The sequence below is a fragment of the Convolutriloba macropyga genome, chromosome 5 (assembly GCF_964194025.1).
Source record: "Convolutriloba macropyga chromosome 5, txConMacr16.3, whole genome shotgun sequence".
NCBI lineage: Eukaryota > Metazoa > Xenacoelomorpha > Acoela > Convolutidae > Convolutriloba > Convolutriloba macropyga.
Genome location: NC_134472.1, coordinates 57774278 through 57800111, shown reverse-complemented (window position 1 = coordinate 57800111; position 25834 = coordinate 57774278). Strand labels below are relative to the sequence as shown.

General features: G+C 35.8%; 1 protein-coding gene across 1 annotated transcript in view; it reads left to right on the top strand.

Moving 5' to 3' along the window:
* LOC142340120 (calmodulin-like) overlaps positions 1 to 24811 on the top strand; it is a 30989-nt gene extending 6178 nt beyond the window's left edge. Inside the window, exon 4 of the mRNA XM_075390569.1 lies at positions 24563 to 24811. Within this exon, the coding sequence (XP_075246684.1) occupies positions 24563 to 24711 (149 nt within the window). The 3' untranslated portion in view covers positions 24712 to 24811. The remainder of the gene's footprint in view (positions 1 to 24562) is intronic.
* Positions 24812 to 25834: the final 1023 nt, after the last annotated feature.

Below are 25834 nucleotides of genomic sequence, written 5' to 3'. Positions count from 1 at the left end.
ATTTTTTTAAATCAGTTTTTATCTGATTCTTTTTAATTTTGTTTTCAATGGATTTTTTAAATATAGTCACCGAGTTTTGGTCTTCATTAATGTTTGCTTATATTTATTTTTGTGTCCACCATGTCCAGTACTCTCATTCATGGCAAGTCTCATCGGCTCTCTAATCCAGCATTATGTTTTCACTAAATTGTTTGTGGAAAGATGTGATTTTTTGAACGTTTTAGTTCTCTTCCTCATTTGGCAGACAATTACATCAGAGATGGATGAGTGGGGTCGGAACATCATGTGCGAACGCCTCCTTACCAAGGCTCCTTACTCTTTTAAGCAGTGAGACGGAAACTTTTAAAAATTCCTCTTGTTTCTATGAAGAAAACATAGAAATTGATGTTTCAAAAAATAAAATATTATTCCAAATCACAAACAGTAAATAACTTAAATTTAGGTAATTGATTTATAGCAGAATTTTTGTTTAATCTTATTTTTTGTTACAATTTTTTTTAACCTGATTGGTTATATACTCCAATAACTAGCTTTAAAATGCAAAACTGTGAACCTTGAGCTGTATTTTTTGTCTTTTTGCTTCATTCAGAATAGAGATAGTACGTTCCTAAAACTATCTCCATATCTCATCAAAATCGAGAGCTTGAACAATTGTAAAATCTGCAGAGTAGGCTCCACAATTTTTTGTTAAACAAATAACCACGCTTCAAAGGCATTTTTTTCAAACAAAAAACCATTTTTTTCCTTTTTCAGGGTATTTTTGATTTGCACGGCGAAAAGCGACCTTTCTTTTTAAAAATTCCATTTTAAAACGTTTTTCAGCAGCATTCTTTTGAACTTTTGTACATTTTTTACAAAAAGTGCATAGAGTAGTTGAAAGAAACTTGAAGAATGCTTTGATTTCAATTCGAAATACCAAGTTTTTCTATCTATTTTTCTCGATATCTCGTTCTTTAAAATTGTTAATCATCTGAGCAAATTTAAAGTACCCAGCTTTTTTAAAGCTTTGTCATCTCATTGTTACCATTGCAGATAAATGAACAAACAACATTTCCCCGAAACCATCCATTTTTAAATTACTTGTTGGAAAACGTCCCACGCAAAAATCCACTAAACAAATATCTTGATTCAATAAACCATCAGATTTGATTCCTTTATCCTCAAATTAGTTTTGTGGTAGTGTACTGAAGTAATGTTTATGTTGAATACTTAGCTTAACTAAGCTAAGTATTCAAATTACATCATTCTAAAAATAGAATGATGTAATTAGCTGAACCATTCATATTGCACAAAATGTCCGTCCAGCCAAACGGACATTTTGCCATCCAGCAGGACGGGAACTATCCCGTTCTGAGAACTATATATAGCAAAGAAAGAATCACAACTTTGAGAAATTAAGAATTAACAACTCAGAGAAACTGAGAATTTAATATCTCCAAATTGAGAAAAGTAATCTCAAAATAAAAGTTATTCGAATCGGAATTGCCAAACTCTTTCTCAACTCTATCGATTAACGAATAGTTAGAGATATCTTCAATTCAGGACTTTATTCAAAAGAGAATAATAAGTTACTGATAAGTTAATAACGTTCTTACAAATATTCCGACCCTTTCTCTTTTTACAAGTTAGATTTAATAACTCTAAGTGCAACTCTTATAACTATACCATTAGTGCTGTAAATTATCTATGTTAAACTTTTACAAATCATATACAAATCTTATAACTAGAATAATTAGTCAAATTTACATATTTAAATCCTTAAGTAATTTCATGAGACTTATCAGGCTTAGAAAGATAGCGTATACTAGGACTAAGACCATCGAGTCAGAAGTTTGAACCTTCGCACCCCCCTACCCACTAGTATAAACTGGTGCGACCAGTGAGGCTCGTATAAATATTCTATCTTCTAAGTACTTTTAAAAAGTAAACCAAGTTAATGAATTTTGGAGTTCTGTAGAACAAAAATAAACTTCTCTTTGGGCACAACGTTACCTACAGATGCTGCCGCTTTAGCAAATCACCAAAATAGACGCAAAGCGCTATTTAGATCCTTACTGACAGAAACCGCATTAGAGTGGTTCAATACTATTGACCCCACAAAAACTCTGGATCAAATAAAAGGAGATTTCATAAACCGGTTCACAGATAGTCGTGACCAATTCAAATATCGACTTGAAGTTGAGGGAGCAACCAGACAGGAAGGGGAATTAATTAAAAATTATTTCCACCGAATTAAGCATGCTGTTGATAGAGGATGGCCTGAAAAAATACCCGCAAGATTAACTGATCCTGGCCAAATCGCTACTGAACGAACAATACAGCAGCGACAAAGAGAGCAAAAGTATATTGACTTTGCTATTAGAGGTCTGCAACCCCCATCTTTAAAGCGCAAAGCTCATGAATACAGAATAGAAAATCCGGATAAAACATGGGACGAAATACAAAATCACTTAATAACAAAGGACTTAACATTTACTGTTAGCACTGACGGCACAGTAAAACAAACAAATGATAAAATCAGTAGCCTTGAAGCACAAATTAAAGAGCTTACTAGCCCAATAAGAAATAACGAAGTCAGCGCTATTAACTAAGGTTCTTTTAAAGACCCCAATGTAAAAGGACGACCAAATAACACACGCTTTTGCAACTATTGCCGTAATCATGGGCATTCCATTTCTAACTGCTCTAAGCACAGGATTGATGAAGGATTTAAAAAGATGAAAAGAGAACTCACTGAGGAAAAGGAGAAAAAGACATCCCTCAGTACTGACTACAAAAAGCAGACTAACAGTAAGCCGTATTTTAATAACCAGAATCGCCCAAATAATACTAACAGTGGATATGACAACCGCAGATACGGAAATAAACACTATAATAATAATAATAACAACTCCTATGAACAAAATTTTCCCCAAAACAACCAATTTAGTCCCCATGAAACTGAAGCTAGGCAATATTACGAACGTGAGAATCAAAATTTTCAACGTTCTTATCCCCCCACGCGCATAATAATCAATTCCAAGCATCAAGCAGTAGATATTATGATAAACAACCCCGCTCGTCCCACTCTGTTCACTGGGTAGAGGACCAAAACCAACAAACAGAATATTACGATCAGAATAATTACACCGATGCTATCACAGATTTCTTCCCTTTAAACTTCTAAAGTCTCTGAAAGTTAGTACAAACAGTAATCCAAAATCCAGGATTTTACCTAAACATGTATTATTTCACCACCGGAGACATAAATAAAAATAGTGGACTTGAGATTGAGTATCTGATTGACCCAGGCTCGACATGTACGATAATAAATTACCCCACATTTCTAGAAATGCAAAAGTTGAACCCTAGCATGAGAATCTTCTCAGCTATCAATATCACAAAATCCTATAATGGATCACAAATTCGTATGTTAGGCCATACTACAGTAACATCATACTTTGACACTGACGGAAAGTATGAAGCAAACTATAAAGTATGGGTTACACAAGAAGGAACGTCTAACCTGATTGGTGTTGATTTCTGCCATATTTTCTTTAAAGCTCTGTATTTCGATATTCCTGCTGTAGAGTTAAAAGAACACACAGGAGTAATCAGTTATGGAACACTGAATAACGAAAAACAGTATCCACAAGTATCAGAGATAGAAGCAATAATCTTGTCTCAGCCACTTTATATACAAGCAAGATCAACCTACCTGTACAAACACCAAAACACTGATTTTTGTTACCCCAAAGGCACTTCTTTTCTACCGCACAAAAATACAGTAAAAACAGAACTAGTGTTTATTAACACAGTCTGTACACAAAAAGAGAAAACACTACCTATACTAATAGAAAACCACAAAAATCACCCTATTACACTTAATAAAGGAATTATTGGGTATGCTGTATGTGATCTAGTATTGAGTCGTGATACGCGCAAATTCAACATGCGCGATTGTAGTGAGTTCGCATACTCAATACTAAATAAGTATGAAGAATTGGATAATTGTTTCATGCATAGTACAGTTGTTAACTCAGTACAAGAGGCTGAGTCGAACGAATCCGATAGTGGCATAAATTATATTAACCACGAAGAACAGTCAATATTCAATAGTAGTATGGCTATTGTGCACACAATTTCTAAGGACTGCGCTATGAGCAAAGGCTTTGCACTCATGCTGTGTAAAAGGTTCCCCGACTTGAGAGAACATTGTAAGTGGCAAGTAGAAGTGAACGATCGTGACGGAAATACAATAAACCAAAATATATTACAATACATTGCTCCTAGTCTCGGACACCAAATCTTTAGTCTAATAACTAAAAAAAATACAATAGTAAACCGACTATTGAAAGTATTACAACTGCACTATTCGAACTTCGCAATATACTTCTAATGCAAAACATTAGATGCATAGCTATGCCAAAAATCGCATGTGGATTAGACAAAATGAACTGGTCTGAGATATCTGCATTGCTATACAATGTATTTAATTCTTCGGGAATTAAAATATATGTTTATGTGAGTAAAGCCGAAATTAATCAAATGCCGTCCTTTACACAATACACAGATGAAAACATTGAAAAGATATTCGGAATTGTAGGCAATGAAATTGTAAACAAATGCAAAAATGCTGAAGTAGCAACTGATTTCTCAAATGATGCAAAAACCTTATGCAAGCCCAATAATACTGAACAATTCCCCAAGTTCAGAACAACTGAACAAAACCACTTCATTATTCATGAAGTTGTACAAGAAGGACTCGATACACGACCAAAAGATGCAAGTAAAAACTATGCACACTATATCGAGTACCTAAAAATTTGACTTCACGCAGAGTGATTTAACGGACGATGAATTCAGAGCACTTCTAGAAGTTCTTCTAGATGTTGAGGACGTATACTCCCATCACAAGTATGATATCGGCCGAACGAAACAGAAATTTCACATACCTCTAAAAAAGGACTGCGAATTTAAAAAGCAACATCCCAGCAAAGTTCCCCTACATTTGCGTTACAAGTTAGAGGCATTAATGGACGAATTAATACAAGCCGGAATAATACGCGAGCTAAATGAGCACGACGATTTAAATAGCTGGTTTGTAAATCCAATTATTATACTGCCTAAGAACGACTATGTAAAACTTGTAATTGACGCTCGCTACCTAAACTCAATTACAGATACAAGTAACTCATGTTAGCCACTCGAGCCACTACAAGTTCTAATGACACGAGTAAATGGAGCATATTTTACAAGTGGTGATTTGTCGTGCGCTTATCATCAAGTGCCCCTTACAGAAGAAACTCAGAAATTAACTAGTTTTATTGTAGGTGGACGTCAATATACCTATCAAGTCGGATTTTATGGCTTAAAGCCCCTTCCGAAATTCTTTAGTAAACTTATACGTTATGCATTTGGACCGCTAATAAAGAAAAAGCAAGCCATCACTTATATTGACAATACACTGCTACAAGCACAAGATAAACAGGAAATGTTTACAGTAATACGTGAATATCATGCACTACTGCGTGAAGCTAACTTAAAAGCTGCGCCGGATAAAACCAAATTCTTTTTACGAAAAGTGAAATTACTCGGGCATGTAATATCGAAAGGGACACTTAGCCCAATCACTTCGCGCATTGCAGACATACAAAACTTAAAAACGCCAGAATCGAAAACCGATGTCCTCAGCGTATTAGGGGCGATGGGATTTTATGCAAATTATGTTATAAACTATCATATAGACGCAAAACCGCTATATGATTTAGTTAAGAATGAAACGAATTTCGAATGGCTGGATAGCCACCAGCAGGTATTCGATAAGTTGAAAGCAAAATTTGCACACGATATTTCCGTCGCTATCCCCAACCCAAAATACCCCCTTTCATATACATGCTGACTCTTCCAACTTAGGAACTGGTAGTATACTAATACAACAGTTCCCCGAAGGGAAAAGAATTGTTTCTGCAAACTCCCGTGTATTCGATAAAGCAGAACAGAAAATGTCCCCACAGCATAGAGAACTGTGCGGAATAATATCAGCATTACAAACTTACGACTTCTACATTATAGGCTCCCCCTATCCAATATATCTATTCTGCGATCACAGACCTATACTATTCCTCTGGTCTCGCCGCGGACAATTATCACATAGATTCTTTAAATATCAAGTCGTGCTTACTAAATTTCAGAATCTAAAGATAATATACACTGAAGGTAAAAACCTTGCTTTCCCCGACTTACTTAGTAGACAAGTCCCGCAATAAGAAGCGAAAAAGTTCCAAATTGAACACAAAACAGTCCCAAAGGACATTCGCCTCTACACATCGGATTATAAACCAATAAACTATTCAATACTACACTGTGACGAAAAGAAAGCACCCCCAAATACTAGCTATCCGGTAATTGCACATATACCCGGTCAGAAAAATAAAATACTAAATATAACCGACGAAGATTTTAGTATTAACGACGCAAGCGACGATATAGAGCAGATATGTAGTGCAATATACAATATTGCCGACTCGTTCAGATATGGACGACAAATAAATCAGATCAGAAAGATGTCTTCGGAAAATGTATCTACAGAAAGCCTTAATGACCACACATACGAAGAAATAACTTAAGAGGTACATGCAGTAGATGACGGTCTTGATGATGAACACTGGTTACAACTGCAAAAAGGGAATGTAGATATATCGTTAATACAAGAACTAGAACAAGCGAAGGAGGAATACAAACAACGCACACACAAGTGTGATATTGTAGAACCGACGACTCTACATACAGAAGTAGTAAAAGTATCTTGTAAGGACTTACTACTAAAATTAACAGAGTTCACCAAACAAGCTCAACTAGACACAGATACAATTCTGCGCGAACAAATAAATGATCCGGTTTTACAAACCGTTTGCCAGTGGCTAAAGGCAGGCAAAGAACCGCCGAGCACAAGTACAATTAAGCATTGTAAAGGATTACGTGCATACAAAAATATATTTAACCTTCTACTACTCGAGGAACAATATGACTTACTATGCTACAATAAACCAGACGAAAACGGTTTATACGATACCAAAATATGTGTTCCACTATCGCTATTTATGAAGTGTTTTGAGTTAGCACAAAATAATCCGCTAAGTGGGCATCGTGGAGACGCATGTACATTTAACAACATTAGTAGATTCTTTTACTGGCCCGGAATGTACAAATGGGTTACAATGCTAATACATGATTGCCTAGATTGTCAGAAGAATAAACCACAAAGACATGATCTAAACGAAGCACCCTTAGAACAGTGGGGACAACTAGAAACCACCCCATTTCATACTATACACATAGACCACAAAGGCCCATTTAGGCCTTGTAGTAACCAAAAGAAATTTTGTCTAGTTATAGTAGATATTTTCTCTCGCTTTATACAAGTTTATCCATCAAAAACAGCCGATGCACCAGAAACTGTTAAGTTAATAGAAAAATATATTACCCGATTCGGAATCCTCCAGCAAATAGTACATGACAACGGTACTGCGTTTTTGAGTAATGATTTTGTGCACTGGACGCATGAATTCGGAATTACCTTAAAACCACGAACCTCATACTCACCTTGGACAAATGGCAAGGTTGAAGTACAAAATAAAAACTTAGCAAATTATTTGCGCAGTTTTATTAACGACACCGGATCGAACTGGGCCAGCCTTACTAATAAGTTTGCCTTTGCGCATAATACTGCAATAAATTACAGTACAGGATATACTCCGTACGAGATAGTATTCGGCATTAAACCGCAAATTCCAATTTCCCTTAAGCTAGGCTTACTACGGGATAATAGACGGAATTGTATTTCAGAGTATTGTAAAGACCTTCCCTTACATACTCACTGAGAAAATTCCTGTAAAAACGAGAAAGTAGACAAACTATTACAGAATAGATTGTCTAGTACTATACTACAACGCGAAAATGAATTTAAAAAAATATATAGTAAAACGTATACTCGCTGTCGGCAAATTACAAACAAAGCACACGAGTATAGGAATAGATTTAAATTAGGTAGACCAATCAAAATCGGTCGTAAAGTTCTACTAGAGAATCACGCTAAAGGTTTATTGAAATCCAAAGAACTACTAGAGTTACGCTCTGGACCATATACTGTTACTAAACAAATTACTAACACTACGTATGAAATTGTTCACGACACAACTGAACAAAAGAAAGTAGTGCATAGAAATCACTTAGTAGAATACTTTCCTAAAGAACAGGAAATAGACAAGTTAGTACAGGACTATAGTACTAACTATGATGATTCACAGGCCTACTATGATAGGTTCAACCAGTACTCAATAAATAGATTCAATCACCAAACAATTGATAACCCGGAATATATGCCGTGGCCTATTATTAACAACGCAAATAATCAGGCTGAGCAAATAACATCACCGCAATCAGTTGAGTACTCAACTACTGTTAACACGTGCCGGAGTGCGCCTAACAGCCCATACAAAACAAATAGAAATGATAGCACACTACATATCAGAAATTTGTTTAGCCCCCAAAGTAGTTCACAAAGTACTACGTCCAATTCCCATACATTTAGCCCTATCATTAGTTCAACCCCCCACCCAGTAAAAATAAAACCTAATCCTAACCCAATTCATTCTGATGTCAGACCGCAGAGAACACGGACTGAACCTAAACGCTATGGAAATACAATTCCATCAGATTTAATTCCAAAAGTCCAAAAGAAATAATTCTTTTGTACAAAGTTGTTATTAAAAGATACGAAATTATAAAAATAAAATATACAAATTATAAAAATATTTAAAACAAATATTTACAAAAATTATAACAGTCGAGCTCTAGCAAGTTTAATTAGTTTAATGTATTCGCGGACAAAAGCACAGTCTCGAAAGAGAAGCCCGCACCCCAGAACAACAGCCAACCCATACAGTTGCTGAGCAGCTCTTGCTGTCTCAGGGGTCCACCACACTCGCCAAAGCTCGAACACAAAATTCATAAATTCTTCATGGCACTCGGGGTTGGGTGCTGTTAATTTTTGCTCGAACTAAAAAATTCAAAAATTTCATAGTCTACCCCGACATATCCCAGAAAAATATTTGTAACTTCAAAAATTTATCTCTTCCCCCAACCAACATTTGAGGTACTGCACTGTAGCAGGACATATCTTCGCGTATTTCAATAAATTCCTATCCTTATTATTTACACAATACTCCTGCGCAACCCGCAGCGAATAAAACTCCTCTTCAGAGAGGACAATTTGAGTTGATATATACTGCTCAGAGAGGAAAAATTTCATCTCTCTGGCATCCAACTCCAAATCTAAGTGTTCGAAGGCAGAATAATTTGCCTCTTTAAACAAATTTAAAATAGTTCTGTTCATTATTCTTCAAAGTTAGACTAGAATTACACTCAGCAAATTTCTCTATATATACAGGAAAAGAAATATACCCCAACCAGTTAAATTTCTTATTCACTCTGTCTTCACGGACAACCCTCAATCAACCAATCAGAATTGAGTATTCTGCCAGTTGCGCGGATAGAAATCCGCTCTCAATAATTTATGTAAATATACAAATTGATAAAATACAGTTGGAACAGTTAGCCAATCAGGGCTCACTATTTTGCCATCCGCACGGACGGCCAAATTGCCATTGAGAAAACTATAAATTCTCAACTTAACTGAATAGATTCATTCTTCTGAATCTCTCGCTTAAAGACTACAACCACAAACTCTCGTTGACAAATCCTACAAAAATTCATTTTTAAAAATGAATCCCGAAATCGAATCTCTGTTCCCCGAGGAGGGAGAGGTTATCGAAACTGAAAACTCCAGAAGAAACTTCACTGAGGTAAATCTTTTGCTTATTCTTTTTCTGTTTCGTCTATTTCTATTTTGCAAAAACAGATACATAGAAAATGTCACAAAATTATTTGTGACCGCAACCTTAATTTTATCTAATTTCACAAATTGTGAAAACCCAGACTCTGAAATTTTCACAGATTTAAAAACTGCTCACCATCACTTATACGCAAAAACTGCAACATCACTAAAAGTCGCTCACTACGATTGTTCACTTATGGACTCTAATAAAATGTACTCACTAAACAAAGTCGCTCCTTGTAAAATTGAACCACAAAATGTTGAAATTTCAAAAGTCAAAGGACAAATTTTCAACCGTTTCTTTAGAGGAAAATTAGAAGCTACTATGTGTAGAGCAAGCCACCAAAGCATTAGGTGGTATTGCGGCCTTTTCGACGCTAGTGGAATTGATGCAAAACGTAGCACAATTACCACGGACGTAGATTTAACTCCAGAACAGTGTAGGCAAGCTAGATTAACTAATAAGTTAAGTATTAACGAAAAGAAATTCCGATTAAATTAAACGTAAGAACAACTTATATAAAAAATTCCGGTCCAAATATTGGAGAAAATCCAAACGAATGTGACGATTCTGGCTGAATAATTCACGATACATTTGAAACTTATATGCAGGATACAACTTTAAATGTTAACCTGCGCGGAGGATCAGTAAATAACTGGCAAAATATTCCCCTGCCTTGCACATTATCAGAAGGCGGTTGTCAAAGCACGTCAACCGACCCCCATGCTTATAGCTGGGAGAAACAAGATAATTGTTTGTTCGCTTTAAAAGAACAATTTGAAGGCAAAATGATAAAAATAGGAGATAATTACTATATCTCTGAAGAATCAGAGAAAGAACAAAGCTTTCTATTTCAAGTGTACAATAAGCCTCAATCGCTATGCAATAGCAATAATATAGTTTATCCGTCACCATACGACACAATATATGTTGAATTTACAGGCGGATTTAATATGAATACAGGAGAGGCACTCGAACCTCTACCTAATATAAATAGAATTACTAGACTTCCGAACAATTCACTAGTTCGCTTAATATCTCCCGAACAGAGATAGATTACGAGGCACATTTGAATACTAAATTTGACTACTATCAGTACACTAATTTCCGAAGGCTACAACTCTCTGAAATAAATACTATACAACAAATTTGTGAACTAGAACGTTCACTTAAAAATACACAACTTGCATATTCGCGTCTCAGCCCTAAGCTGGCTGGTTTTCTGTTAACTAATAACAGATCTATGTTTTTAGAGACAAACGGCAATACAGCCTGGCTCTATCACTGTCCAAAATTTTTTTCGCCTTTACAAGTAATGGATACTTGCTACGATCGATTACCGGTGTTATATAAAAACAAAGTTCGCTTTATCGATCCAGTTAGCAGACAAATTTTCACTACCGCTAAACAACAACCATGTAACAACAAACAAAAGAATCTTTTTCAACTAGATATTGAAAATGATAACTCTTGGATCGAGCTAACTCCAAGTATAACACAAGTCACCGGGCCAGCATTATTTGCCCCCAGCAATCAGAAACACAAAATGGTTTCGATGAAATTCAAAAACAGACAGGGAGTTTCTTTTCATGTCGAAGAAGACATGATTGCATTTTGGAACGATGTAACTTTAAATTCCGAAATGAAAGACGCAGCGCAAGAGTTTTCTCGTGGATTAGTTGAGATTCAACATAATAAAAGCCAGCCTAGTGGTTATAGCAACTACTACACTACAAAAACAATATATTTAGATTCTCTAATCTCGTCACAATTCTTACACAACCGGTATATAAAAGCCTTCGGCCGAATACACTATTATTTGGAACAATGCGGAATTACTTTCGCTGTATTCCTTTTTGTGAAATTTATGATCGACATTGTAGTTTGCATCATTCGAGCACTACAAATACACAAAATTACTGGAGCCTCAGTGAGTTTTGGGAAAGTAATACTATCAGCTACTTTCAATATACTTTTTCAGTCTATAGTAACTTCAGTATTTCGTCCTACTGAAGAAAGAGACGACTCAGAACACTTAGTACAAGCCCCAACTTATAAAGAGCCGACTATAAACATATACCCTCCAATACAAAGTGAGCTACAATCAATTAGACAAGAGAGGGAAAATCACTCTAGCAATGATGATTTCCCAACCTCTCCAGTGTAATTAAATCTAATTAATTACAACTATAAATAACCCTTTATATAAAGATTTTTTTAGAACATAACACTGGACGACAATGACTTTCTGCTGCCAGCATTCGAGGAATTACTAGACGATGCACCTCCATCAGAACTTCCCATTGACATTGTCACACAATATCTCACAACAACCGAGGAGCCCCAATCATATGAGCAACAAGATACCCAACAACTGTCAGAACAGCCTCAACAACCAGGACCATCACAACTCCAACAACCAGTGGCAGCAGTCATGCCAAAGACACTTACTGTGCAGGACAAAATCAACCGCCAAATCAAAACCGAACAACTAGTGTGCAACCCAAGCTTCAAGGGGCACCCGAAATATGACATGAGCTTGAACTATAAATTGCAAAACCACGCTAACCTATACAAACTGATCTCTTATAACCCCAAAGCAAAAACTTACAGAGCGAAGAACTTAGGCATCGATAAACAAATCATCTCTGTTCCATTTCATTTCCTAACCGCAAACCTCGACAGCTCAGAAGACAACTACATTCGAAACCTCGAGCAAAGTTTCCTCAAGGAACGTTACAAGAATTTCCAGCTCCAGCAGCGCAACGAAAGCCTGCTGAGAGAACTAAGAGACTATCGACATGGAGACTTTCGAGGTAACGACAATTTTTCGAATCTCTGAGCCGGGGAGAAGGCACAAAAACTTTTTTTACATAATCTGTAAACCTTAAAATTTATAACTTGTCTTTTTTTTATCTGTAAACTCTAAAAATTTATATGTGTATGATGCTATGATTTTCATTTTACCCCCACTAAGGACCGGGTCGGGATGTACTGAAGTAATGTTTATGTTGAATACTTACTTAACTAAGCTAAGTATTCAAATTACATCATTCTAAAAATAGAATGATGTAATTAGCTGAACCATTCATATTGCACAAAATGTCCGTCCAGCCAAACGGACATTTTGCCATCCAGTAGGACGGGAACTATCCCGTTCTGAGAACTATATATAGCAAAGAAAGAATCACAACTTTGAGAAATTAAGAATTAACAACTCAGAGAAACTGAGAATGTAATATCTCCAAATTGAGAAAAGTAATCTCAAAATAAAAGTTATTCGAATCGGAATTGCCAAACTCTTTCTCAACTCTATCGATTAACGAATAGTTAGAGATATCTTCAATTCAGGACTTTATTCAAAAGAGAATAATAAGTTACTGATAAGTTAATAACGTTCTTACAAATATTCCGACCCTTTCTCTTTTTACAAGTTAGATTTAATAACTCTAAGTGCAACTCTTATAACTATACCATTAGTGCTGTAAATTATCTATGTTAAACTTTTACAAATCATATACAAATCTTATAACTAGAATAATTAGTCAAATTTACATATTTAAATCCTTAAGTAATTTCATGAGACTTATCAGGCTTAGAAAGATAGCGTATACTAGGAGTAAGACCATCGAGTCAGAAGTTTGAACCTTCGCACCCCCCTACCCACTAGTATAGTAGGAATAGAGTTGAAATCTTTCATCTACTCAACTCTCCAAAATTAAATTGTAGTGATTGATGAAATCTCATAGTGTGATCGCGATCAGATAGTAGAGGTTAAAAATCGAACTCAAAATGTTAATCTTAATTGCTGAGCAAAAGGCCTGTTTAGATTTTAAAAAATTGCAAAACTGAGTTGCATGATTTTTTGCGATCACAGAAATTAAGAAAAAGAACGTGGCTCAGTAAGAGACCTAAAAAATGAATAAAGGTTAACTTTTACAAGTATGAACGCAGGTATTACCCTTGTACTGCAAATTTCTTGATTTATTTTTTCTCCGTCGATCCCGAACTGTTTGTTTGCGTCACGATTCATAACAAAGACAGCCATAGTTCAAATAATGTTATGTACTCGAGGATCCGAAGGAGAAACAGAGAACCAATCAACAGCTCGGTGCTTTTTTCTGGGTCTTCAATCTGATGCTCTGATGCTGTTCCACTGTTGTGAGATTTTGTGTCCCCATTTGATGGGTGGGTTCCAATTGGTGGCTTAGTGATGTTCCTTGCTCATCAATGATCTTTACTGGCGTTTGTTGCTCATCAATTGATGTCGTTTAACAGGTTGTTTCTAAGAAAATGTTTCTCATTTTTATATCAATAAAACTTTGAGGTTTTTCGCTTCCCGTTTTGAACATTACACATATGATGAACTATCTTCAGACTCTCGCGGATTTTGCGGATTTTATGGTGGAGAGTTTGCGAATTTTATGGTGGTTGTTAGTTCGGATGCGTTGATGAATCTCAATTGAATTGTTGCTTCTTATGTTTTTCGGATGTGAGAGCTCGTTGGACATTGGGACCAGCGAGGATGCCATTGAAACGATTTCCATTCTTTTTTGGTCCATTTCGTTGTCCGCTCTCCATTTTTGTTCTTTTTCAATTGTTTGGAAAATTGCTCCTCCGTGGATTTCTTTTAGGGCAGTGGAAACACCTTTGCGCGTAGGCCAAAAAATGTCCATCACTTCGCGGGTGTTGCAAACTGCACCAAATCTCTATTGTAAACACGAACTCATTGCTTACCCGATTCTCTTATCGTGAAGGTGGTCCGATAATTCTGTCCAATTGTGCATCCTGGTGCTGCATAAGACTCGTAAGTTTGATCTAACTTTTTTCGAACGCTTATTTTCAGCCAATTTTCTTGTTCATTTGAGTTGTTTGCTGGCAATTCTAACTGTGCCTGAAACATGCTTGTCTTAATCTTGTCGTCGTTCGTTTCAAGGTCAACCCAACCATCATGGTTTGCTTCATATGGACAAACTTTAGCTTTACGTTGCTGACACATGCGTTGACGGTAAAAATTATTAACCCGATTTAAAGTAGCTATTTTGAAACGAGAAAGATGTCTTTCAACTGTTTGTATCAATCCCTCCGCTAATCCAATGGCTTCATGATCATTAGCTCTTGCAGCGATACTTTTACTATTTTTTTGAATAGAGACAGACGTTACTTGTTCGCCAACTTCTTTGATCTAAGTGTAAAACACGTGTGACACTATGTATAGTAATTTTACCGTATAAAACTGATACTACTTTGCCAGCAATCGCTTTTTCAAACAATTCTGATAAAAGATTATATGAGGAGTATCAATACATGCTAAACCTTTAAAATTTGATCACAAAATTTAATTTCTGTTTTCTTATTTGGTGCAACACATTTTGTATGAGGTTGCTACTTTAACTTAGGGATAATTGATTCTAGATTTTAACCAACTTCAGTGCAACGTTGGCTTTGAAGAAAATGAGAGAAGATTTTGAAGTGCATGTTTGGCCACCATGCCCTTTTCGATGAGGATGTTATATTCCAAACTGTCTCGATTGGTAGCTTGAAACAATTGTTTTTAACTCCATTACTGCTTCGCGTATTGTGCGTAGCATTGCTATGCCATTTTCCCAAACTTCCCGCAAAAAACTATGTCAGTAGCGTTCCCTGATCTCGGTAAACAAAGCATTTTTTGTGAGAATGAAGGAAAGTTTTTTTAATGAAAATTATGCTAATTTGTATTCCAATATCTTCTAACAAGAGAGTTTGATCTCTGTTGAATTATTTGCACGCCTCAACCCTGTATAACGTAAAGGGTTATTTGAGCAAATGCAGAAGATGTTGACTGAAAAGTTACACGAGATATTGGGGTCTTTTACAATTGTTTGTGTCTGAGCTGCCTGCACAGTGTTGAAATTGATTTTGCAGTGCATTTACGGAATTTATTTAAATTAGATAACTGCTTTGCATTGTGGTTGAATGCAGAAAAAAATTCTTTTATTATCCGTTTTATTATTTCGACAGAAACAACCCGTAATTATTATATAGAATTGTTATTTGACGGACTAATTTCAATTTGGATTAGTGCTATTCAGATACTAAATTAAATTGTCTTATGAATGGCATTAAAGGAAATAGTTATATTGAAGACACGAGGGCCGGAAAATACGGCTACCGAAATTTATTCTACATTGTTTTTGTTCTTTTTTCTTTTTTCATTTGGGTGGCGTGAATTATAATTAAATAAAACTAATTTTTCGCTTTAAGATTAAAGTCAAACGGCATAATTCTGTCAGTTCAACATGTCAACCTATTGTTATATTTTTTTGTTTATTACGGTGTTTTTTCATAAAGCAAAGATGTGCTCGCTGATCAGGTATGGCAGCGAATGGTTTTCCCTTAAAAAATTATTCAAAATATTCAACAGGGCTAAGCTCTTCTAAGACTCCAAATTCCTCTAACAAATATGCTTCTTCGTTTGAGATGAGTAAGTGCAATGCAAATGCATTTGTTTTCCTACCTTCTACTGCTCTGTCCTTTAATTCTCCTCCAGGTCCTGCTCCAGAAGCATCGTTTTGGTTGAGCTTATTCAAATTAGATTTTGACTGCGCTTCATGTTGCATGTTTTATCCGCTTTTTAGTATTTTTGAAATGAGTCTCATGTTTAGAGGTCCGAATTTCATTTGCCAGGAATTGGTGAAAAGCCGAAAAATAAAAATGCAACTGCTTTGCACTCAAAGAAAGAAATGCCTGCTTGATTGATCTGATCCTTAAGCCACTCTATTTCGGTGTTACAAATGAATATGTGCATTCTCAAATTGTCAGCATCTAAGGCAAACATTTACAAATCTCATATTATCCTCAATTATTTTACGACTCCAAACTTTATATCATCAAGAAAACAATGAGTATTCTGAAGTCCATTAGTTTACAGTCCAATGCTTTTTGAAATTCTTCAGGCATCAATGAGACGATAGAAACGAATTTCAATTCTATATGGTTTGATTACAACCCCACTATTAATATTGAATTTACAATGAAAAGCCGTTTCTTTATATTTAATTGGTTGTATGTGTACTGCAAATCAAATGCCGAGGAGTTCGTTTTTTGTCTCAAAATCATTTATATTTTGCAAAACTGAGTCGATTATGATGTCAATATTAGACATTTGATAAGCGCTTTTGTGGAACAAATGATTTAGAAATTGCGAGTAGAAGTCTAACTTTACATATTGATCTTATTACAGCAACAAAAATAATTGCGATGAACAATTGGAATAAACATTATTAAAGTTTTAAAATAACTCCATTTTTGAAACAAATTTGAAGATAAAAATTAATTACCTATTAAAGACTCTTCGTGGAATTCCGCCCTTTTATTGCGTGGGCGTATAGGTATTATCAAAATTTGATTGAACAGCAAATGTTTTAATCTTACAGATAAATGACACTAATAGCTGAATGTCTTTAAGTATGGCTTCAGTGAAAAGATTTGTTTCTCGAATCAACTAGCAAATGCACTGATGTCTTCAAGATTGAAAGTCCGAGTCGATCAAAATCATATCCCAAAATTGTTAAAACCCCCTCTTAACTACGATTGAGTGGATCTCATTTTCAACTATTAATCGAGGTTGACTATTGTATTTTACTAATTGTTTGTATATTATCATTTAAATAGACCTTGAGTTCTTTAGCTTTCAAATTGCGAATCCATGTCGCAAAAATTTCTGGCGCAACATCTGTATTTCGGGCTTTCGTTTTTTTTTCTAGGGGTTCTCTTTTATCAATATTTTTGACTTTTTTTACGAGATCTTTATATTTGAGCAAATCTTTGGTTTGCTTAAACTTTGCAAAGAGATTGATCACGCCACGTTAAGAGTAGTTTTCTGGGCAAATTGTACAGTTTTCAAAAGCTCTCATAAGGTTTGCTTGCTCTCGATCTTCAGTATTCATAGCAGCAAAAATTCTTGTATTTTCATTGCGGGTTGGAGTGACAAAAAACTGTAGTTCATCTTTTCTATTTTCCACTGCGTGTTGGGTGAGTATTTGATATTCCAATCAGGTGCTGTTTTCCCATTTTGTAATTGTTTGCGATTTCTAGTGATGAACTTCTTTACAATCAAGTTTTTCTCATTAATTGTTTTTGCCTTTTTTCATAAAACATATTTGCACTCATTTGCTCCATAAGGAGAGTCCCCTATATCTCAGATATCAAATTTACCTGCAATCCTTTTGAGCTTACAAAAAAATGAATTGACTTTTTTATTGTTGTTTCTCTGTCAAGTTTTGTTGCTTTGTTTGCAAATATTTCAAACACAGTATTCAACATGTCTCGTGTTATTTTGCTATCCAAACTACCATAAACATTTTTAATTTTCGTGGAAACCACATTTTTTCCCTCCCCCGATCAAAAAATGTGGTTTGTGATCACACCCTTTCGAGATGGCTTATGTCCACAGGATGCATTGCGCCTCATTCTTTAAAAAAACTTTCTAGGCAACTTTTACTTGAGGAGTATGAAGTTCTAGTAACAACGTTCTATTTGAGCAGTAGAAATGACGATTTTTTTCTTATATGGGTTTGGTAGGTAATATCACCCGTTCTGTACAAGGATTTGAAAGTGAGTCGATGGAGATATCATCATTGAAAAGTATTGTCATCTTCAAGTAACTTTTTCAGCGTTCCTACAGCATGGAAGGTTCCATCCTTGACTTCTTCCCGAAAGGGTTCTATTCCGAGGGGTGACTTCAAAAATCACGCACTACTGACTGCTTTATGTAGTCCGGGAGGAATTTTGATATCATGTTCGCGTTGCAAAAAGTAGAGTTGAATATAGAGATTGGTTTTTCCATTGCGAATCCGAAAAAAAAACTAATCTAAATCGCTTACTGAAATGCCTGACCAAAATTAGAATTTAAGGAGAGAAAAATGCAAAATTTATTTGCACGACTTGTGTGCACGACTTGCGAAGACTCAAAATGAGAAATATGAATATGGCTCAGTCAAGGACCTGAACAAATCAATAATGTTAACTTTTACAAGTATGAACAAACATTAAATGAGGTTCAAAAACCTAGATGAGGGACAAAGACAAAGACCAAAATAACTGCAACGAGAACTGCTCCGAGAACAAGTTTGTTCTCGGACCACGGGGATAATCAAGAGAGCTATTAAAAACAGAATTTGCAGAATTTGAGATAAACTACTGCAGCCACATCAACTAAATCCTCTATCTGACCCTAGTTTTCATTCTTTTTTCAACTATGCGTTCCTCAGAGTTCATTGGAGTTAACTATTTACTATCACTTATGTTAAATGTCTCGTTTTTTACAATTCAAAGAACTTGAATTGTATTGGGTCTTTTTACGACTCTTTTACGACGCTGTCTTTTTACGACTCGAAGAGGAGTATTGGAGACGTCCTTTTTATTAAGACTCGAAGAGGAGTATTGGAGACGTCCTTTTCATTAAGACTCGAAGAGGAGTATTGGAGACGTCCTTTTTATTAAGACTCGAAGAGGAGTATTGGAGACGTCCTTTTCATTAAGACTCGAAGAGGAGTATTGGAGACGTCCTTTTTATTAAGACTCGAAGAGGAGTATTGGAGACGTCCTTTTTATTAAGACTCGAAGAGGAGTATTGGAGACGTCCTTTTCATTAAGACTCGAAGAGGAGTATTGGAGACGTCCTTTTTATTAAGACTCGAAGAGGAGTATTGGAGACGTCCTTTTTATTACGACTCGAAGAGGAGTATTGGAGACGTCCTTTTCATTAAGACTCGAAGAGGAGTATTGGAGACGTCCTTTTTATTAAGACTCGAAGAGGAGTATTGGAGACGTCCTTTTTATTAAGACTCGAAGAGGAGTATTGGAGACGTCCTTTTTATTAAGACTCGAAGAGGAGTATTGGAGACGTCCTTTTTATTAAGACTCGAAGAGGAGTATTGGAGACGTCCTTTTTATTAAGACTCGAAGAGGAGTATTGGAGACGTCCTTTTCATTAAGACTCGAAGAGGAGTATTGGAGACGTCCTTTTTATTAAGACTCGAAGAGGAGTATTGGAGACGTCTTTTTTATTACGACTCGAAGAGGAGTATTGGAGAAGTCCTTTTTTTAATCAATTTTATTGGAGTGATTTTTGAAGCGGGATATGAAACGCAAGAAAAAATTTGGAGTGATTTTGGTGCTGAACAAAAGCGAAGAGCGGAGCGAAAAGAGAGTGGTTTTTGTTCATACCGCTGTTTTTGGGAGAGCGAGAATTTGATGTGTGAAAAAATTTTCTCTAAGCGATCGAAGTTTCTTTTGTTCACATGCGGCTTTTAAACGCAGTTTTTTTTTGCAAGTTTTGATCGTTATGAGGTTTGATTATGATGTTGTATTAGTTTTAGGCTTGTTTTGATAGGAATTGAATGTTTCAAGTTGTTAATTTGAGTTTAACGGTAGTTTGGTGGTTTTTGATCAACTTTGCTGATTTTTAGAGGAAATTTAAGGATTTTTTGCCTGTTGTTTTTGTTTTACTGCTTATGTGGGATTTAAATAGAAGCTTGTTACGTTATGTATTTTCAGATACCAATTGATCAAAGTTTTGTTGGTATGAAGATTTTTTTGCTTAGGAAAAATGACAGAAAAATTGATAAATTTTAAACTTTTTTCTTACTTTTTTTGGAGTTTTTCTTATTTTTTAATCTTAGACAATTTTCTTAGACTATTATGATTTGCCCATTGTTTTGCGAGTTTTTCTTTGCTCTTATTCAGCCAAATTTATTCGGCTTTATGTTTCCTTATACTATTAACAAAAACTCATTAAGTTTTTCTAGTTTTTTTGTTAAATTTGTTTTTGATTGCCCTTTCTATTATTCCTTATTTTTTAAATGGCATTTGTGGAGGCTTAGGCTTCAAAATAGTTGTTCTAGGTGTTTTGTCGTAATTAGGGACAATTTTCTGCTTCGAGTCTTTCCGGAATTCTTCAGGCTATGTTTTTTTAATCAATTTATTGGAGTGATTTTTGAAGCGGGAAATGAAACGCGTGAAAACAATTGGAGTGATTTTGGTGCTGAGAAAAAGTGAAAAGCGGAGCGACAAGAGAGTGGTTTTTTGTTCATACCGCTGTTTTTGAGAGAGCAAGAAATTGATGTGTGAAAAAATTTTCTCTAAGCGAGCGGAATTTTCTTGTTCACGTGCGGCTTTTAAAAATTTAAAAGCAGTTTTTTACTAACTTTTGATGGTTATGAGGTTTGATTACAACATTGTATTAGTTTTAGGCTTGTTTTGATATGAATTGAAGATTTCAAATAGTTAATTTGAGTTTTATGCTAATTTGAAGGTTTTTGATCAGTTTTGCTGTTTTTTAGACGAATTTTAATGATTTTTTTTGCGTTTTTTTGTTTTATTGCTATAAGTGGGATTTGAATAGAAGCTTGTTACTTAAGGAATATTCAGATACCAATTGAAGCTTTCTTGGTATAAATTATTTTTTCCTTAGGAAAATTGACAGAGAAATTGAGAAATTTCAAACAACTTCTCTTATTTTTTGCAGTTTTTCTTTTTTTAAAAAAAAAATCTTAGACAAGTTTCATAGCCTATTATGACTTGCCCGTTGTTTTGCGAGCTTCTTATTGCTCTAATTGCAAAGTAACTTTACTTTGTTCAATGGGTTTTTGAATGCCGTTTCGTTTCTCCTTAAACTTTTTATGGCATTTGTGGAGGTTCAGGGTTCACAATAGTTGATCTAGTTTTTTAGTCATAAGTATGGGTAATTTTCTCTTTCGAGTCGTTTCTGGAATTCTTCCAGCTATGTTAATTTTTAAGATCTGTTAACACATTTTCATGATTTTTGAAGTCAAATTTGATTAGTGATTTGGGTCACGCCGAAACAGGAAATGGAGCGAAAAAGCGAGTGGTTTTGCGGCGTGAAATTTTTTTGCCCTAAATTTGAAGTAGAGTGATAAAACGGTGTTTGAACCATTATTCGCTTTCTCGGTAGTGGTTTTTGTTCACATGCGGCAATTTCACTTCGATTTCTTACTGTTTTTTCGATTTTTTGGATCAGATTTTTTTCTAAGTGGTTTTCCCAATCCATTCGTAGTTCATTCTAGACCTAGTTTTTTGTTTGAACTAAAATTCCATTTCTCGCTAATGGTTTTTTTGTTCACATGCGGCATATTTACTTTGATTTTCTGTTTTTTATTATTTTTTATCTGATTTTTTAGAAATGGTTTTCTCAACTCATTCATAGTCGGTTCTAGGTCTAGTTTTTCGTTTAGTCAAAGAAAATTCTTTGAATTATGCGTCAGGACTTGTCCTGCTATGTTTTAGTTGTTGTCCTACAAACATTTGAGGATTATAACAGATTTTGGCTATAAAAACCAATAAAAAATTTTGTTAGGGACGTCATGGCAAACGCGTATCATGTTTCGCATCCCCTGTCCATGCGAAAAAATACAAAACTCTATTTTGTAAATTTCAATATGACGTCAAGACGTCAAGCTGTTTTCCGAGTAGCAAAAATTATTTAAGATCTGCCAATGCATACCCGGGTCGAGGTTTTTGGGTAAATTTTTGTACGAAATGCGGTGAATTTTTGTAGGAAATGAGGTGATTGCGGTGAAAATAAAAATTTCACCGCATTTCTTACATAAATTCACCGCAAAATTCACCGTATTTCTTACAAAAATTCACCGCATCAACTTTTGTGGCAAATTAATGTAAGAAATGCGGTGAAAGCGGAGAAAAAAATAATTCACCACATTTCACCGCATTTCTTACAAAAATTCGCCGCAAAATTCACCGCATTTCTTACAAAAATTCACCGCATATGATTTCCAAAATTCACTCAATTTGATTTAAATTCACAAGAAATTTCAAAGATGTAAGTGACAGTGGGCGCAGTGGACTAAGCAGTTGAAGGCATGCAAGAGGTCAGAGGTTCGAACCAGTGTGGGGAGGATTCTTTTTTGTAAGAATACTGAGAACGCGGTGAAAATGAATAGTTCACCGCAATTTACCGCATTCACCGCAAAAAGATGTAAAAAATACGCGGTGAAAATTATTTTTTTCACCGCATTTCTTACGAAAATTCACTGCCAAACCTCGAACCGGGTAAGGAAAAATTGCTCCCTGATAGTAACCCCTTACCTTTAATTGCTCCGGACCTGCAGCACTCCAATCTCCATTTTCGTTTTTCAACCAAAGTGTTTATAACCCAAGTGAATCTGACTAGAGCGGGAAATGCATTTTCACTGCTAAAACGACGCTACACGATTAGCAAGAACATTTTCTCATCTCAAGAAATTGCCCATTGAAATAGTTGGTAATCTATTTAAAAAAGAACAATAACATATAATCGAATCACCCATGTAGAATTTCAATGCTCGTGATCCAATCCTCAGGAAAAAAATATTTGGCGCAGTCTGACTTTTTGTATTAAACAAAAACACAATGTTAACAAAAGTGTTACTTATTCAGTTACGAAACCTCATACACGAGCAAACAATTCCAGAAAAAAATTTGAGTACATTTCTAGCTCAGCAAAAGCGAACAACATCCGATCGAAATAGAACTTTATGTACTCTAGAAAGTCATTGGAGAAAGCAGTTTGAGTTTTTTTCGAATCCCTTTTTCTAATTTATCATATACTCACGTGTGGAGCCCCAAAATCTGTCGACTATTGCCAACTAGTACTAGTATACTTAAATCACTTTAACACAACGCAGGGACTGTCAGATATACCATCATTAATTCGCAAATTCGTAATCCTGTAATAAAAACGTAACTATTGATTAACTGTATGGTTTATGGCGATGATTTTTTGAAGCTAGTTGCAAAATAAACATTTGTTTTCACGCATAATAATACTGCTTAGTTCTCTTCTGCAAACTCTTGAAAACGATTCTATAATATTGACTTGGGTCTTTAAAAAAGCAACCATGTAACGTTTCTCAGCTCAAAATTGAAACGATAATCCCAATTGTTATAAGCAAATACTATTCAACTCGATAAATTGATTAGTTTTCCTCCTCCTGTCACAAATGTTCAGTTTTCAGTTGCGAAAAAGAAAGTGCATGCAGTCGTCCATGCAAAGAACCTTTCTTTTGCCGCCTCGCAAGAATGAAAAACTTAAAAACTGCATTTAGAAAAAATCTGTTCGCAAGAAGAAAATGTTGGGCAGTAAGAACCCACCTGAAATTTTTGTTGAAATCTTAAAACTTTTCTCAGTTTGAAATCAATCTGTTGAATTGCTGAAAATGTTTTTGTTCGAAACTAATCTGTTAAATTGTTTAAACTGCTTTTGGGCTATATGATTCAAAACATTTTAAGAACCGAGGTATTGCAAGGTCATAAAATTTTTTATGGAAGTTAAGTGAGCAATGTGGGTCAGGAAAAGTTTGCTCAAAATTCTCAAATATCCACTGAATTTTGCCAATAACGACCAAAATTTGTCCAAAAAAAGTTCCTTCACCTTTATCGCGTAGCCTGCAAAATTATGCATGCGTGCTAACAGAGCTACCGGCTAACAGCTACCCGGTACAGCTACCCGGCAAGCTGGGTAATATATGGCCCAAATGTTTGGCTTAGTTCAACTATTGGCACAATTCAACTCTTACAATACCCACGTAATTCCAAATATACTCCTCAACAGATTATTTGCGATAAACTTGTGAAATATTAGGCTCCCATATTAGCAATTTGATGCATTGAATAGTTTTGTGCAGGTCTGGTGTCACCTGCTGAGCTGAAGTTTGTGATGGTGAATTTGGGGGAGGAAATAGACGACGAGGATCTGGACGTGTTAGTGGCACAAGTTGACAAAGACGGAGATGGTCAACTCAACTACCAGGAATTTGTTCAACTCATGACATGACACGAATTGGCTATTCATTATCGATGCTATCAATACTCTAGGAGACCTTTCAATTTGTAATGCAATTCTTTCACAGCTTTAATTGACGCATTGTTTTGTTGTTCAGTTTTGTTCATCTGATTGAATCTGGTAAGTATTCGGGTTCGATTCATCCAAGTAATTTTCTGCACCTGAAAGCAATCTATCCAGTGATGTGCTCAAACTGCATCGAGAGATCCAGTCGCTTTTCTGAGGGATCAACCAAAACATGCTGACAACCAAAACATACCCAGGTTGAGGTGCCATCCGGAAGTGACCTCTGATCAGACCGTGCCAGACGAAAGTAACCTCTGATCAGACCATCCCAGACGAAGATGACCTCTGATCAGACTAATGTGCGCTCAAAACACCGTGTGCGCTGAATGTGCGCTCAAAATGGTCTCTGATCATACCATTCCCATCCGGAAGTGACCTCTGATCAGACCCAATTCAGACCATTGCCAGACGATTGTGCAACCATGGACCAGACGAAACCCAGACTATTGTCCAGACGATTGTGCGCGTCAGATGACCTCTGATCAGACTATCCCCAGACGAAAAATACCATTGATCAGACCATCTTCCCAAGATTTTCTGACCACCTCCAGACCATTGTCCAGACGATTGTGCAACCATGGCCCAGACGATTGTGCGCGTCAGATGACCTCTGATCAGACTATCCCCAGACCAAAAATGCCATTGATCAGACCATCTTCCCAAGATTTTCTGACCACCTCCAGACCATTGTCCAGACGATTGTGCAACCATGGCCCAGACGATTGTGCGCGTCAGATGACCTCTGATCAGACTATCCCCAGACCAAAAGTGCCATTGATCAGACCATCTTCCCAAGATTTTCTGACCACCTCCAGACCATTGTCCAGACGATTTTGCAACCATGGCCCCCACTAAACCCAGACCATTTTCCCGACAGTTGTTAAGTCAGATGATCTCCAATCAGACTATCCCAAAGGAAGAATGCCACTATTCAGACACGTTTCTAGGAGAAATTTGATCGGGTCAAGGGGCAAGTTTAATGTGAACCAAATTGTTAACCCAGACTTACAATAGTATTTAGAGATATGCGGAGAATTCATATATTTTA